The sequence below is a fragment of the Patagioenas fasciata genome, chromosome 2 (assembly GCF_037038585.1).
Source record: "Patagioenas fasciata isolate bPatFas1 chromosome 2, bPatFas1.hap1, whole genome shotgun sequence".
Taxonomy (NCBI): Eukaryota; Metazoa; Chordata; class Aves; order Columbiformes; family Columbidae; genus Patagioenas; species Patagioenas fasciata.
Genome location: NC_092521.1, coordinates 80,094,281 through 80,111,705, shown reverse-complemented (window position 1 = coordinate 80,111,705; position 17,425 = coordinate 80,094,281). Strand labels below are relative to the sequence as shown.

Genomic DNA, 17,425 nt, shown 5'->3' with positions numbered 1-17,425 from the left:
ATAGTTGGTAGAAGCAAGTGCTGCAGCTTACATCATAGGCTGAAGCAGATGGGAAAGTGCAGCGAAGCAGCATGAATGTGCCTGAAAAGATGCTTTTCAAAAACAATGACGAGGAGAACATTAAGCACAAGGACCTCAGATGTAGGTAGCTTCCTGTTGGTACTTGATCTTCTCAGTGACATTCTGTGTTGTATTCTGGTTCCCTTCTAAAGGTCCTCTCCTATGGATGCTAATGCTTGCATTTGTTGTGTGGCCTGTGTGTTTACAAACAGCTCATAGAATCATGGAATCATAGAATCTTTTTGTTTGAAAAAGACCTTCAAGATCATCAAGTCTAACCACTAGCCTTGCGCTGTCAGGTCTACTTCTAAACCATGTCCCTAAGAACCTCATCTACATGTCTTTTAAACACCTCCAGGGATGGTGACTCCACCACTTCCTTGGGCAGCCTGTTCCAGTGCTTCACAATCCTTTCCATTAAGAAATTTTTCCTAATGTCCAATCTAAACCTTCCTTGGTACAGCTTGAGGCCATTTCCTTTCATCCTATGTTATGTGGGAAAAGAGACCGACACTCTCCTCACTACATCTTGAGAAGAAAAAAGGACAATTTACAGGTCACAATGGTGTGTGCATTGACAAGGAACACAAAGAGAAAGAAAAGCAAAGCTGATGTAAATTTGGGCAGTTAGGGAACCTACCATGAGTCACCAAATTTGATGAGAGCTGCAGAAGCCCAAGCATGTAGGGATGATTACAGAGTATGACATTACCATCTTAGAAATGGCTTGATTGGTTGAAAACATCTAAACTTGTAGTTTAGTACTTCACTTTGATTATGGTTTTCAAGAAAGGAGATCGGCTTCAAACATTTGAGTTTATAATTTAGAGACACAACTAGATTCTGTCCCACTGAAATTATCATGGGACTAGCTGAAAGATGGGGTATACTTACCACAGAGAGGATAAATCAAGGTCCTACCAAGAACAAGGGCATTAATTATCATCCTGTTTATGGCATACTCTTGCCTCTTCTGCTGCCGCCCCTAAAGAGCATGCCAAAATATGGCACAGCCATCTTTCTCCTTTTTATGCTGACATGTATCTGGTGGTTGATTTTTGCCTCTGAATAAGCTCAGTCATTATTACAATCAATCCCATCACTTGAGAGAACTGGAAGCAACAGAGGCTGGGTCTGCAGTGTGTGGCAAACTCTTCTGTTCCCAGGTTTTGCATCTTGACACCTTGAAATTTGGTCTTGAAAGCTTAAAGTTTGACAGCTATTGTTTGGTCTTCCAAGTGTTGCCTGCTTCTGCATGTTCTGTGAAAGCACTGATATTGTAATTTGGTAACGTTATTGTAGCCTTAATGATTTAAAGATAGGAGACACGCAAGTTGTGTGGAACAGCAGTAAAAATATTTTCCCATACATTGCTTAAAAGTGTCATGTAAGTGTAGCTTTTTAGTTGGCTAGTTGCACTGTGGTTCTATTTGACATTTCCTATATATTGAGGGTAAGCCCAGAAAATAGTACATGTTGAATAAATTGTCAAGTTGATACTAATACCCCTACTTTTCAAGCACAGAATCAGTTCCTTAAGTGACTCCAGGAAAATTGGGCATTGTTCAAAAACAACCCAGGCACATAATTTTTGAGGCATCTGTAAACATGCTTTTGTTTCTGTCATGAGAGAGATTTTTCTTGTCCTAAAGCAGAAAGTCTTGAAAATGCTCTTAAGAGAGTTGGGCAAAGTGTGGTTTCTCAATGTTCATGTAAATACATGTAACATAACATCTCAGGTTGCTGGATGTGCAGCAAACCTGAAAGGATGTATCCCAAAAGCATCTGTGAATGGGAAAAGATGGGAGAGCAAGGTGGTCATGATATATTTAGTGTGTTTTGTTTATGGAATTAATGAAGTGATCTTGCATTAGGGCAGTTTCCTTTTTGTTGCCTTTTCTGTGTAGAGAACCTGAAAAAATTTTGAAAGGGAAATTTCTTACTCTATCTTCTTTTAGTCCGAAAGCCTCTTCTACATGGGAGAGAAAGACATTTCAAACTATATGTAGTTAATCTGTTGCAAACCTGTTTCTTGTAATTTTAAGCTATCTTGGCAAAGTGTAATTTAACCAATAAAAGTTTTGACAGGATTTACTTTTTTTCTGGCATCAAACAAAAGTAAACTGATTGTGTCTTCCTTTAAAAAAAAAAATAAATAAAAGCCTCTCACACAGGACTTCTCTGACCACTGAAAGTTTTTCTAGAGCATTTCTGTGGGTATCAGAAATCTTTGTGAGCTCTTGAACCTTGTTAAAGAACTAATTGTTTTTGAGTATTTGAAGTAGTCTGGGGTGATTTCAGACATGAGGTTCAAAGCTGATTGCTATCAGAAGACAACAAGCGAAACAAAAAGAGCATTTTGAGAACCCGTGAAAAATCTCTTCCTTTCTAAAGTACATCTTTCATTTTGACTCTTGCAATGCCATCGTCTTAATGAGTGTCTGGCTGAGAAGACAGGATTTGAACTTCTAATTTTGAAAGTCCTCTTAGAGGATCAACCAACAATCTTGTTTCCTCTTTTTGTGCTAAAAGTGGGGGCAGGAGTGGTTGTGTTTTGTGATCGAAAGTGTTTGGAGAGATTCACTATCAATGTAAAATTTCAGTAAAAATTTAACAGTGTGAAAGGAGCCCAACCTTGTAATATGGTAATCAAAGTACTGCACTGGGACGCCAGCTGAATAACTCAACTTTCATTTATTGAGTTTAAATAAATACATTAGCAGTGATCTGATAACAAGTTGTTACTGGTTTAGTTTGTAACAAAGTAATTCAAAAGTTTGTGCGTGATTCTGTCTGAAGTGTTGATTTGGTTGCATAACAAAAAGTGAGCTCTCCTGTTCATTGCCAGGTATTTAAGAAGTCAGGCTAGTGATACGAGCTCTACACAGGATTTCTCTGAGATACCCCTCAGACTATTTCAGCTGGAAATCTTCGCAAATTCTGTCTGCTTGCCAGTGCTGTGGCAGTTGTATGAGTATTTTTTCCTATTCATAACTGCTTTGGAGTCCTTTCATTAAAACAATTAGTGACTGTGAAAATCAGATTAGAAGCTGCAAAGAACAATGAGAAAATGTAATTTGCTCTCTTTAAAGCAAAGTGGAGGTGACATTCTCACATGAAAATACATTTCCTGAAATTTCATCCAGACTGTTACCTGGTGGTATGAGCATAATAAAGTGATTTAGAGGACCTACTTCTGACTCTTAACTGCTTTGATTTGCCACATGATGATGCCTGGTGCAGAAAAAGTTTTCAGGAGACCATGCTCATCAACTGAACAGCCATGCACTTTCTGTCTATCTTTATGCCAGCTTAACTTGCTGCCAGAGGGCTTGCACTTTCAAAACCAGAAGGTCACCCCTCCATGGGGAGGGAAGGCAGAGCTGTGCAAACAGGGGGTGAAGCTCTTTTCTGTGTGGGTACAGGTGCTGCCAGACCTCAAGCCCCTGACTTTGGGGCTCCTGGAGGTACCAGGGCAGAGGCAGGAGTAGGATCTACTTTAAAATAAAATACTGCTGCTATAGTAAGAGCGTGTGATAGTGCATGGGCAAAGTATTGTATTAAGCTGGAAATGATGTGGGAAATAATTCTTGCAGCAGATCTTGCTGCTGCTGAGTATCCCCAGGGGAAATTTACCAAGACTTTGGGAAGATTTGTATTTTAATTGTAATTTGTATTTTAATAGGAACTTTTAAAGTAATTGGAATAGTTTTTAGTAGCAGTACTGCTTCAGTTCATCAATACCTTGCTGAACTATCTTGTGTTAAGGTGAAACTTTCACTCAGGCCAGCTAATTCCTAGTTAGTCCATGCAGACATCTAGTTGTGGCTGCTTCTGGATTGGACTATGACACTTGGTAGATGATAAATTTGATCCACTGCGTCTGTGAAGAATATTGCTTTTTTGTGATCTTGCTTTGGGATGAGGAACCTGTTTTTTTACTTTTTTTTGGTCTTCTGTCTTGTACCATTTTGATTTGGTGGCAATTTGCGCACATGTTTAGCTTGTTCTGCAAAATGGTAATATGTACTCAAGGCACCAGAAGACTGGAACCACAAAATTGAAGCTATTTCAGTAGAGGTTGTGGTTCTTCATGTTTTTGCTAAAATAAAAAGAGAGAGAAAAGGAATTTTTTTTAAAGAGTGACCTGTTCTTGGAGTTAGTCCATGAGGTGATTGAGGAATTGTTTTTGCCAGTATCATTTCTGCTGTTCACCAGGCTCCTGTTATTGCCACAATACACTGCTTTTTTATCCTTGATACCATGCGTGATTATGAGGCAATAAAGCCGGCTGACTTTATTTAATAAAAATATTTTCATATTCACAGTAATGAGTAATATTCTGGGAATGTTTATATAATTTTTAAAAAGTTATGCTTAAGCCATGTGAAAGACTGCCTCATGTTAAGTGAGTCTGTGCAGAAACAGGTTGCTGTTGCCTCTCATGATATTTGCCATTTGAAATAAGAGAGTCAAGAAAATTCACACTATAGGCACCGATGGTGCGTATTTGCCAGTGGTCTATGACAGGAAGATCAGGGAGCGTGATGTGATGTTGTTCTGTCAGGCACTTGGTCACAGAGGAGCTGTAGAAGGGATGCTTACAGTTACAAAGTTAGATGGTATCATGTGTTGGGGGGGATTTTGTCGTTTGTATTTTTGCCATGGCATCTGTTGTGAAGACATGCCTCAAGTTACTCTTTATACATTTTAGTAAGGCTTTAGTCAGACTTTAATAAGGTAAAGAGGAAGATCTGTAGCAGTCTGTTTTATTGATTGTGCTTGCATTGTATTCATGTAATAAAAAACAGAAACAAACAAACCAAAAACACCTCTTAAAATTTTGCCTGTGCAATTTGTGCTGAAATATGTTTCAAACTGAGGATTTTCTTTTTCTCAGAGACTTCCTCGTTAGTTATTTAAGAACCCAAGAGGGGATGATCCCAGGAAATTAAGCTGTTGTCTCAGTGCTGTAATTGCCCTGTGATACGATCTCGTGTTGAAATGGTATCTTTCCTCTCAATGAGATCTTCTGAGGTATTGCACAGCATGGGAGGTTTTATAAAATACACAGACAGAAAGTTCACAGCTCTGTGAATGGTACTTGAGTTACTGAGAGGAGGAATATTCCTCTCGCAGCTAATGAAGTTGTCATAATTTCAGGGACGCTGCTGTACTCCCCTTAGCAAGAGCTCAAAGCTGCTGTGCGTGTTGGGCCTGGTGAAGGACAAGCAGGTGGATAACGGGGAATGTGAACAGCAGGGTAGCAGTGAGAAAGGAGAGCTGGTGCACAGCGATAATTACATGTTAATTAATGAGAAGAGGAGGGAGACAGGTGGCTGAGGAATGTAAAAGCTGTGGAAAAGGCCGGGGGAGAAGGCAGCTGCTGGAGGAGCCTGTGGGGCTGCGTTTCTGTGGGGTGCAGGGTGCTCCTCACCTCCCCCAGGCCTTTCTGGGCAGGGTGCTGTGGAGGTGATGAGAGCCCTGATCCTGCCGTCAACTTCACTGCTGGATCCTGTCAGTGACGAGAGGCTGGCTGTGGATGGAGCATCTGTCTGTGCACGGTGTTAGAGGGCTGCATAGCCTGGCTCTTTGCGAGCCCGCAGCAGGGTTGTTGGAGCCAGATTCCTACCTGTAACCGCAGCAGGGGTGCTTAACGAAATGAGATTAGTATTGCGGTGGTAGCACTGCACACACCATGCTGTATATCAATTAATTTTATATGCCCAGAAGTGTACTGGAAATTCTGGAGGTAATGTGCTTAGTGTTATCTCCTACCTCACTTAATTTGATTTTATTTGAAAATTACATTGAAGTGAGTGGAAGGTGACTGAGAAAATGAACAGCAGTGGGAATAGACTGTTGCAAATGCTCATGTTACCACAAGCTAATGAGTTAAGGCAATGGGAATAGGCGTAAGTGGCTACCTCAGTGGTGTTAACTGATGTGCTCCGTAATTGAAATAGGGTAGAAATGAATGCCCTGTCTGCTGCCGTTGTGCATCAAACTAGTAGTAAATTAAGTTGCAGAAACTGCCAGTTCGCGTGCTTTTCTTAGGGCCTGCTACCATATAATGGTACTAGTGTCTACCATAAAGTCTGATAGTTTTGTTTTAAAAATGAGGACAGAGAAGGACTTGGATATTCTGCATGGAAATTCGGACTTTTGCACTGATACTTGGGACACAGTCAGGTTTTTAATAAGTTCAGTAAGTCCCTAAGAACGTGTGAGAAGCAGCTGTAGACCACTGCTCAGAGACATTACTGTGCAGCTGTAAATGGTGTTAAGGCAGGGATTCATGTAGCTGAGAAACTCCGTGCTGTGGAGGTGGAAACAACTGTTGCCCTTCTGTTGCTTTTGCTATAAGGAAGAAAGCCACCTTTATCCAAAGGATTGCTAGGTTTTGCACATGTGTATTTGTTGTCATTCATTTGGGAATAGTGTTAATCTGTTCCACTCCATGTGTAATAACTCGGGGCGGGGGCTGTGTGCTTGCAGACCTACATTGGTTCCATAGTTGCCTCTGTGAACCCTTACAAGAGCATCCCGGGACTCTACGACCACGCAGCCATGGAGCAATACAGCAAGCACCACATGGGAGAGATACCGCCTCATATCTTCGCTGTGGCGAACGAGTGCTACAGCTGCCTTTGGAAGCGCCATGACAACCAGTGTATCCTCATCAGGTAAATGGCGGCTGCTGCTGCTGCTTTGATTTTCCTTACTGATGTGCCTGGTGAGGTGATTTGGGAACATGATTTGGGCTGCGTGGAGAGGATAACTCCAAGATAAAGCTGACTTTTAAAGCATCAGGGTTTCAGGAGAGATTTCTGAACTTTGCTCTGTATTGTCCTGTGGACCTCTAACAATAACGTTCATTTTTCTTATGCACCTTGCAATTTCATTTAGTGAAAATATCTGTTGCATTTTTGTGTGTTTTGCTAGTCACGCGTCTGATTCTACCTTAAGTTCTTTCCCAACCCGTTTAAACATTCCTGTGCAGATCAGTACTTTGTCACCGCTAGACCCTCAACCCTGTACCTAAAGCAGGCCTGTCAAACTCTTTTTCAGTGGGGGCCACATCAGCCTCATTGTTGCCTTCAAAAGGCCGAATGTAATTTTAGGACTGTATAAATGTAACTACTTCTACATTTAGGAGAGATAATGTAACCACTCCTACATTCTCCCCCCAGCCTGGAGAAAGCTGAGAGGGGATCTCATCAGTGTTTATAAATATCTCGATGATGGGTGTCAAGAGGATGGGACCAGACTCCTTTCAGTGGTGCCCAACAACAGGATGAGGGGCAACGGGCACAGATTGAAGCACAAGAGGTTCCATCTGAATATAAGGAGAAACTTCTTTACTTTGAGAGTGCCAGAGCACTGAACAGGCTGCCGAGAGAGGTTGTGGAGGCTCCTTCTCTGGAGACATTCAAGATCTACCTTGACACATTACTGTGTGATCTGCTCTGGGTGAACCTGCTTTAGCCAGTGGGTTGGACCAAATGATCTCCACAGGTCCCTTCCAACCCCAACCATTCTGTGACTCTGTGAAAACAAGTTTGACACCCCTGACCTACAGGAAAAGAAAAAATAACCCCCTGGTCTTGAGAAATGCAGTCAAGAACAACAGCAAAAGGGAAAACCCTGCTTATTTCAGTCAGTGGCTTTCCCTTTGCTCCGCTGTGTTGCTGGAATTAAGGATCTCGCTGCTGCCAAATGCAGGTTGAGTGCAATTGACATTCCAGTAGCTTTTTGCTGCTTTCAGCTCCTCCTTCCTTCTTGCTCCAGAAGAGCTGAAAACACAGCCAGCTCTTTTCCTTTTCCCCCGCCTGCCAGCTTGGCTGTGTTGGGAACGGGGGGAGGCTGAAGCCTGGCCCGCTGGATTGGGAGGAGCAGCTCTGTGGTGATGGCAGCGTTGGCACCAGCTGTCGGGCTCCGAGCCAAGGGGGATGCTTGGAGTGGGGGTGAGAGAGTTTGTGTTTCCCTTCCTTCTCCTCTCTCACCTTCGGAGTGGTTTTGTGATGAAACCTGTTTGCTCTCACCTTCCTCCATCCTTCCAGGACAAGCTAAATGTGCAGAGCTCTTTGCATACAAGATGACACAATTTTTTGCACCTCTTGCAATAGGCATTTTTTACTGGCATTTGAGATTACAGACCAGTTTGCAAGGCTTCCTGGATAAGGGGAGGATTTGGTTCATGTAGTTCAACACCCAAGCTGTTGTTAGAAATGTGGATCAGGTGCAACACAGCTGGGCCTGGTTCCAGCTTTCTGCAAGCTCTCAGATCATAATCCCCACCTGCCCTCACCTCCAGGCAGGTTCTACCTGGCAGTGGCACAAAGAGGACTGTGTGTGGTTTTTCAGCTTTCTTCAACTGTATTTTTTTTATTTAATTTTTATTTGATACATAGTGCTGTACATACAAAGCTGAGTCCAGGTGTCAGTTCCAGAAAAAACGAAATGCACAGAGAACTTTGTCATGCAAAAATAGCTAGCCTGGAGTCATGATTTCGTGGTGTAATGTCTGATAACAACTTGTGAAAAGCCCAACATAGCCACATTTTGAGGACCAAAATAATTTTTAGTGCCTAGAAGATGGCCATTGGTATTTCTTGTTAATGCCATTCTGTACTGGCCCAAATATTTTACCTTACAGTTCCCCACAAGCTACCAAGAGAGAAGCAGGTTATGTCCTAAAAAGGACATGAGCAGAAGTCTCTGATATTCCAGAGGAGTCTCCAGCAGCCCCTGCTCTGTAAACTATGTGCCCTGGTACAGTTAAGCCGTAATATGGAGAAATTTTGCCTTAGCAGGCCCTTTTAAGATTTCTTACTGTGGTCCTGGGTTAAAACAGTGCTTTGTATAAGTTCAGTGCTTCAGATAGGTGCTGTAATACAACCTTGTAAGGGGGTCTTATTTCTACAGAATATGGTGGAACGTGCACTTCAGAACAAAAAATTAGATGTCGTATCTACTTTCCTGAAACAGTATTATCTACTGGATCTGTGAAGGACTCAGAGCAAGATTATTTTTAAAATGCTAAAGGTTTTCAGTGGCCCTCATGAGGTTTAGAAAAGTCCCTGTGATCATATACTTAGTTTGGGGCTTCAGAAGTGGAGGTACAACTGTGCTCGTCATCATCAGCATCCTGGTCATTCCTGCACCCTTTACTGGCTAAGAATTAATGTTGCAATAATTCAGTGTCGTGCTTTTTCGGTTGCTAGTGGCATTTGAAATAAATGGTCAGGTGGACCTCTGCGATGTCTGAATTCTGGTCTCTAATATAAGAGATGAGAAGAAGGAAAATTTTGTACCATCATGAAAACACAATAAGCAGTTACATTCAGTTAAAATAAGCAAATGGTTTGTGTAGGCTTCACATTATGATACACAGTTTTGCCTGCTTGTAATTTTGGGATCTAAAAGCTCAGCAGCAAGCTGTCGACAGCCCTATGAAGTGAGGCACTGAACGCCGTCCTCACATCCTCTGGGCTCGAAGTGCCCTCTGCTGGCATCCAGAATTGGCTCAGCTTTGTTTTGAAGCTGTTTTCTTAAGGCATTGGGTTCAAAAGTCCTTGGAAAAGCTTCTACTGTTTTGAAATCCTTGAAGTATTTGTCTGGCTGGGGTAAATGAGAGGGTCAACACAAGAATCTAAATTAAAAACTGTCATCAGTAGTGACTCAAAATGTAATCTAAACATGAGACCATTTTTCCAGTATAACCACCCAGACCAGAGATGGAAAGGGAGGAGATACAGAAGAGATTATATGGAATTGAGTCATCCAAAGATGCTTATTTATCAGTCTGTTTTACACAGGCTTATTTTAATTCATAATAATGCTGCATGAAAATGACTTAGCATCCTAAAAATGTCAACAAAATGGCATATGGAAGAACCTGTCCACAACCTGTGCATTAGAATATTTGCACAATTGTTAAAAGGTATTTTTGCTCACCCAGGCTAAAAATTGAACTATTGAAGTAGAGTTCTCATGTAGACAAAAACATCTACTTCAACGAATGATCAGTTTCGTGTTAATCTGAACCTTGCTGCAGAGTGCAGTTTCATTTAAAGCAGAAAAAAGAAATGCCCACCACAGTTAAATCTGATGCTACAACAGACATGTTAAAAAGAATAAAAATAACATAATCTGATATTTCAGCTGGGTGTCTCAGCAGAGTCATGAAGGGAGTCCATATTACTCAAGTAACAGCCAACCACCCTGTACCCATGTGGAGAAGGGCCTGAATTCCCCCATAATTAGCTGATGTTCAGAAGTTGGAACCAAGTTCAAACCTCCACTCCTTTATTGTAAGAAAAGGGAAATATATTTAGAGGTTTTTTTGTTGCTGCTCTGTTTGAGGTGGTCTAGTCCGTGCACAAGCAAACACATGCTCTTCTTTCAGATACAGTAGCAGTTAATGCACTTTAAAGCACTCAAAAAGCAAGGTAGAGCAGTGGAAGGAGCAGGAACAGTCACCCTGAATGACATTAAAGTCAGTGTCACAAGTGGGAAATCATAGTCTGACACCAGTTTGTTCTCTCTGTTGTCATCTGATAGTCTGACATGTTTATTGTTGTTGATCAGCTTGGAAATCAATGTGAACCAAAGTACTCTTTGGATGACACCCAGACGTATGTTTGATGAACTGTATTTGCTGAAGAGGCCTATTTTGTCTGTGTGTGTCTGTTTTCAGGGTTTTAAAGCCAGCAGAAGGAACTGAGAAGTGATTTAGAGTAGTGTCCTCACTTGTATTATGTCCTTCAGAATGAGGAGTCTCTCTTGGTGACCCCTGTTTCCATCACGGCAGTCTGGGGTTGGGGCTGCTGTGCCCTTGGTGAGATGCCCTGCATAGAACAAGTCACGGCAAAAGTTTAAAGATCTCCTAAGTGGGGGCCTTGTGGGTTACTGTCACACTTAATATATTCACAGTCTTGAATTCAGTGATGTGGAATGAGCTGGGCACTTAGACTCAAGGGGTGGAAAGGTTGCTGGAAAGGTTGGCTGAGCAGTAAAAAAATCTACCCTTTTACTGACCTTGGCAACTTCTTGTTAGACGTAGGCTTTCTAAGGAGTCTGAAAGATTGATCCCACTTAATCTACCACTATGTATGTGCCGTAGGGTTGAAAAAACAACTTTAAAGTTCAGCATACTTGTTCTTGATTTTCATCTCATTAATAATAACTGTCCTTTATAAAGCATTTAGTAAAGGAAAAATGCAGAGCCAACTTGATCCACATAAAATTATGGGTCCTGAGCTGATCCAACAGCTTGCAGGGGTGAGATCTTACCATCATGACAGAGGGCTTCAGGAACCCATCCATTCAGTGGTCAATAGTAATTTTGAAGCTAAATAGAATAGAGGAGCTACTCGTAAATGAACAGAGAACACTGGGTAAATCCACCCTTTGCTCGTATCTCAAGTATTTTGCACAATCCTTATTTTCCTTGCTTGATATCCAGGAGGACTTTGTGGAACTGAAGATGGTTTAGAGGAGAACAAAAAGGAACTATCAGAAGTATAGCATGGCTCGGTATATGGGAATGGATAACGCAGATGAGCAGCTCCAATTGGAGGGCTACCCGTGAAGTCTTGCACAGCAGAGAAAGGGAGCTTTGGGATGAGTTGTTGGTTTCTCCTTCCAATACAAGAACTAGGGGGCATCAAACAGGAGGCAGATCCGAAAAAACAAGACATGTTCATATGCTTTTTGTAAGGGAGTGTGGCTAGAAACTCATGGAAGATAAATCCATTGGGAGTTACAAGACATGTAGAAATCAGGTTTAGATCAGGAGCCCTCTGAACAGCAGATAACTGGAAGCTGGAAAAGCACAGAAAAGAAGTGTCACGTCTTCCCTGGGCATCTCCATTTGGTGACTCTCAGAGACAGGACACTGCGCAGGTAGTTCTTTCTGAGCCTCTCCTGTTCTAAGAAAAAATTGAGAGCATATAATTGTGTATAATACCAGCTACACCAGAGACAGGCGCAGGGAATATTTTTCCATCAGCTTTGCATATGTCACTTGCAGAATTGCTCTCAACTACAGTGTGGTAACTTTCAGCTTCCATAGAACTACAGATACTCCGGAGCATGGGGCAGAGAGGGGGATGATTTCCGTGAAAGAACTGATGTCCTCCTTGGCACCCATATTCCCGCTGTTGAGCTATATGCTCCTCAGAGGGTGAGAATTTAGGCAGGAAGAGATATGTATCACTTGTTGATTTTTGTAGCACTAGACAAAGATGATGCAAGGGCTTGTGAAGCTCTTTCAAAACTACTAGTAGAAATGTTTTGTACAAGGACCAAGTCTTAAATACAGGGAATGTTAAATATTTGCTTTGTTGGAAAAGGAATATGAGCAGGTGAGGGCCTGCAAAGAGAGAGGGAACAAATACCAAAATGTGGGTAGCATATCTTGTATGAAGTTCTATGAAACATTTTAAGGACTTTCTGGTTCTTCTTGGGAAACACTTAAATCTCAGCGACAAAACTCTGTCTCGTTATGTTTTCTAAATGCCTCTTCCCTGATTATTTTTGTAGGTGTTGGCATTAGTTTACTGGAAAATGTCATGCTGCTTTCTTGGGCTGTACAATTCTTTTTCACTTTTTAGTGGAAAGCGTCATTATACTTTGCTGTAACCTAAAATTATGAGGTTCACCAGTCAACAACAACACAACAAATGACTGTCAAACTAAGCTACGCATGTCCAGTTGTGCTTCATCAAAGTCAGTGACAAAATTCCCACTCGCTACAGTGAGAAGGGTTGGATAAGACCAAAATGTACCTGCTTTTGTTGGGAGTAAACTGGAATTAGGCACAGCTTAATTAGGAGTTAGAAAAACTAGAATTTAGGCTGCATCTTAGGATAAAATGCTATTACTTCAGATGAAGGAGTAAGCAACCTAGACAAACTTTAACCTCAAGTTATGTTTCTTAATGGCTCATGGTGTGTTTTTAATTATAAGGCTACGTAATTGAAGGCAAATGAATTGAAGGATACTAGGGAAATGAGCCAAATTTATACCTTCCCTTTTTAGAGCAGTGGTTTAAAAGAGAAATTGAACATAGCTCCTGCTTGCTTCATGGGTATTGCATCCATCCTTGCACAATCAGTACCTTGCAGTGCTGCCTGAACAGTGGTTTGAAGTCTAAAGATGACTTGTATTTTTTGTTGGATGTCATATTCAGCAAGCTTAAAGGGGTATTCTTCTGCCGTTCAAGTGCCATTTCTGATCACACCAGCCTTCCCGTGAGTTTGGAGGGCTGGTCAGACATAGGGCTTTTTGCCTGGCAGCTGGAACTGTGCAAACGCTTTCCTCGTCTTCTTGTCTTTCAGTGGCGAAAGTGGTGCTGGTAAGACAGAAAGCACTAAGCTGATTCTCAAGTTCTTGTCTGCAATGAGCCAACACTCCCTTGAGCTGTCCTGCAGAGAGAAGACCTCCTGTGTAGAGCAAGCTATCCTGGAGAGCAGGTATTAGATCTTTCAATACACGTGTATTTTTTTCCAGAAGACATAAGCCTTGTCATTGAAATAGGAGCTTGCAACGTAGTTGGAGGTGTGGGTGCATTTACTGAACAGTAAAATTACTGTTGGAAAGGGGGAAGTTTTCCTTTAGACAAAATTACCTGGCTGCTCTAGGGAGTTGTGAGCACAGTGGAGTATCCTAATGAAGTAAAAAGATGCAGACCTTTGAAATAGACAATGCTTTAGTAGTGGATTTCATTTTTGGTTTTGGCTGAATTCAGATAATCAGAGTGAGGGAAATGGGTGATGGGAGGGAAAAATCGTTGGTTTCGTTTGTATAGCCTGAAGATAAGGTAGAACAAGATACAGCACAGTGAAGATAAAGTGTGCAACTGGTAAAAGCATGCTGAGGAAGGGTAGGATAAGGAGAACTGATAAGACAGATGAGTAAAGGCATCAGATAAATTGGACACACTCTATGCAAATGAAACAAAACCAGTCTTCAAATAAAATAACACATGGTTCTAAACTGTTTAAAAACAAAGACAATTTTAGATGCTATTACTTCTGTTTATCATGCTTCATCTCTGTTTTACCTGCTGTATCTTGATGTAATTATTTTCTTTTTAATTGCCTTAGGACAAGAACTATTTCCTTACCTCTGTCTAGCAATTTTTATGTGCTGAGATTGCTTATTTCTATAATTTGATTACTGCAACGAGAATTGAGTGCATCTTTTCAGCAGCTACAGATTAAGCTGCAGAGTAATTTAGTACGATTAATCTCCCTGTTACTTGAATGCTTGCATCTTTTGACAGAAAACTGAGATGTCCGTTGTTAATAAATTGAGGATAATACTGATGATGTTGGCTGTGGCTGAGGAGGGTGTCAGAAGGGAGCTTTTTAGTGTACAGTTCCTTTCAACAGTCCCATGTGAACCATTTGCATGCTGGTCACACATTTACACTCTTGTCGTTCTGTATTTTCACAGCCCAATTATGGAAGCTTTTGGCAACGCAAAGACTGTTTACAACAACAACTCGAGTCGCTTTGGGAAGTTTATTCAGCTGAACATCTGTCAGAAAGGAAACATTCAGGGAGGAAGAATTATAGATTGTATCCTTGTTTGGTGATTTTTACCCCTTGTTTGTGGGCAGCCCCCATCTACCTTCTCTGCTGAGGGCTGTGGTTTCATCTCATCCTGAAACATACACAGTTAAATGTAGCTGATGTAGGTGGGGAAGGGAAGCAGTAACACAAAATTCTGCATGTGTTTGTGCAGGTGCACACATGCATTTTTGACAGGGTGGGTTTTATATACTCTTGGAGCACCAGGATTATGTATTGCTACTGCTAGCGTTGTTCATGTGCATGTTCCTACTTAGTGAGCTAAAACAGCCTCAGTTCTTGGGGACAATTTCAGTTGTCAGCTATTTCCCTCATTTACTATACCCAAAGATAAGCTTCTTACTTTTCTGGAAAAGCATTTGAAAGAGTAGAGCTTCTGAATTTCTGCAATGCAAGCATGGGTGGGTCAAATCCTTGGATTTGTCCTGCATTTGTTAAAATTGGACTATGAGCCAGCTCCACTGGAGCACCAGAGGTATGGGGATGAGAAATGTACTGAGGGGATCCTACCTAGTGTTTTGAACATAAGCAGCTCTTGCAGTGGGCTAAATTTCATCCTTAAAGCTGTTTCCAAGCTTTAGGGAAAATAAAAAGTAAAGCAAAGGAGATGTCTTTTGAAATCCAGAACATGACAAGTCCAGGTTTGATGGGATGGAGAAAAAAGAGGTGTGTGAGAACACATGGTATTAGAACATCTATCATTGTTACTACTTTATTCATCATGTTATGGCAGTAGGCATGTCATAAGAAAAGACCGTGATGAGCTTTTCCTATTGTCTCCAGTGAAAAAAGGGCAATTAGAAATAGCTTGTGCATTAATTGCTTCTTACTTTATTCCTTAACTGAAGCTTTTCCTCCTGTCTATAGATTTATTGGAAAAAGTAAGTTGATCTTTGCTTTTACTCAGTTAATTTTGTTTGCTTTAATATTTTCTTTGACATTCTGGATAAAATGATTAAAAATGATGGCTTAAATGGAAACTATTTTTTACTTTGACAGAATCGTGTAGTAAGACAAAACCCCGGGGAAAGAAATTATCATATATTCTATGCTCTGCTGGCAGGGATAGAAGAGAGAGAGAAAGGTGAGTGGCAAAGTGCAAATCGCACGACTGTAGTGGCTCTCTGGTAGCGGTCAGCCATGCTGACAGCAGTGGAGAATTTAACTGCAGAAACTCACTAACCCAAGCAGAGAAATGGGTTATTTATTCAGACGGGATTCAGTGAGTGTGAATTTGAGCTCAGCTTGATAAAGCAATCTGATTAGTTGAAGAATGTCACTGAGCTGCTGGTAATTTTTCTCTTAGTTTCTGCTGTGGCCCTGGGAAAATTACTTGGGGACAAACATGCTTCATTCTGTTCAAGCTGAATATTTTTGCTGGTACTAAATAACTCCACAGCAACAAAGAGAAATAATTCTGGTTCCCCTATCCCTCTCTCGTAAAGAATAAATCCACTGAACAAAAGAAATGACATTTGTGTATGTACAAAAATGCCTAAAGCTGCCTCAGCATCTCCCTTTGGGCCTGCTATCTTTGCATGCTAAAAAGTAGAATTAACTCCACTGTGCAGCTAAATAAAGCAAAAAAAACCAGCAAAATAAAACCCCGTGTCTGATTTTCACATAAAAATTTGTTTTGTGCATCACCGTAACCTGAGCAAATGAATGATGAACTGTTTAACTCTGACATAGTAATTTGTGGCATGCTTTTATTTTGGCGTTTTTTTTTCATTTGTCCTCTTTTCTCTCCTCATTAGATGCTTTTTACTTATCTGTACCGGAGAACTACCACTACCTGAATCAGTCTGGATGTATAGCGGATAAGACAATCAGTGACAAAGATTCTTTCAAGGAAGTCATTGTGAGTTGTTTCCATAGTTCTTTATGCTTTAAAAATGCTGGTGGTAGAGGTGCCTGCTGCCCATGGATAGAGCAGGGGACAAAACCTTGTGCTTACCTGCACCGTCATAGAAGAACTAAGCTTACAGGGACTCACATGTTCTCACAACACTTCACTTTCGTTTTGACTATGCCTTTACCTTCCTTACCAGTAGCTGATTTTTACTCTAACATTTCAAATTGTGCTGTAAACCTTAAGTTTTGAAATTAAAATAATATCAGTTAGGGAGACAGCAAAACATTTAAGTGCCTGTGCCCTTTCCTACATTGTTTTATATTACAAGTATGTCTGCTTCCCCATTTTTCCATCCTAAAGTTTTGCCCAGATCATGCAGCATATACTGGGTCGAGTCTGCAGTGCAGCATGTGGGGAATGAAACACCTGGGCTTCTGGGACCCTTCAAGTTGCAGCTGGGAAATGCAGTTGTATGGAGTCACTCAGACAATGAATTCGAAGGAAATGTAAACACAGATTAAAAGCCAGGCACTGATGGAGGAATGGCTTTGTATCTTATACTCACACCAGTAAGCTACAGTAATTCATCTATAGTGATTGTTAGGATATTGTTGCTTTCTTACTTCATCACTGAGGCGATAGATGTTAAAAATCAGTAAAAATAATGAGGTTTATACTCTTCACCAAACTATTTTTGTTTAGCTATGTTAACCTCTTTGCCAAATTGGCAAATCAGTATGTAGTGGATGCAGCAATTATTTTTAGTGTAAAACATCCTCATCCAGTATGGTGGGGGTGGGAGAGGTGTTGCAAAGTTGGTGACTTACCTACATTATAGTCCCATGGCTTAGACTGCTTAGCACGACATTTAATTTGTACCCATCATCCCAGGGTAGGCAGAGCATGA

General features: G+C 41.1%; 1 protein-coding gene across 1 annotated transcript in view; it reads left to right on the top strand.

Moving 5' to 3' along the window:
• MYO10 (myosin X) overlaps positions 1 to 17,425 on the top strand; it is a 159,806-nt gene that overhangs the window by 75,818 nt on the left and 66,563 nt on the right. The window contains exons 4-9 of the mRNA XM_065830121.2: positions 6,559 to 6,746; positions 13,407 to 13,541; positions 14,527 to 14,651; positions 15,531 to 15,544; positions 15,663 to 15,747; positions 16,421 to 16,524. Of these exons, the coding sequence (XP_065686193.1) occupies positions 6,559 to 6,746; positions 13,407 to 13,541; positions 14,527 to 14,651; positions 15,531 to 15,544; positions 15,663 to 15,747; positions 16,421 to 16,524 (651 nt within the window). The remainder of the gene's footprint in view (positions 1 to 6,558; positions 6,747 to 13,406; positions 13,542 to 14,526; positions 14,652 to 15,530; positions 15,545 to 15,662; positions 15,748 to 16,420; positions 16,525 to 17,425) is intronic.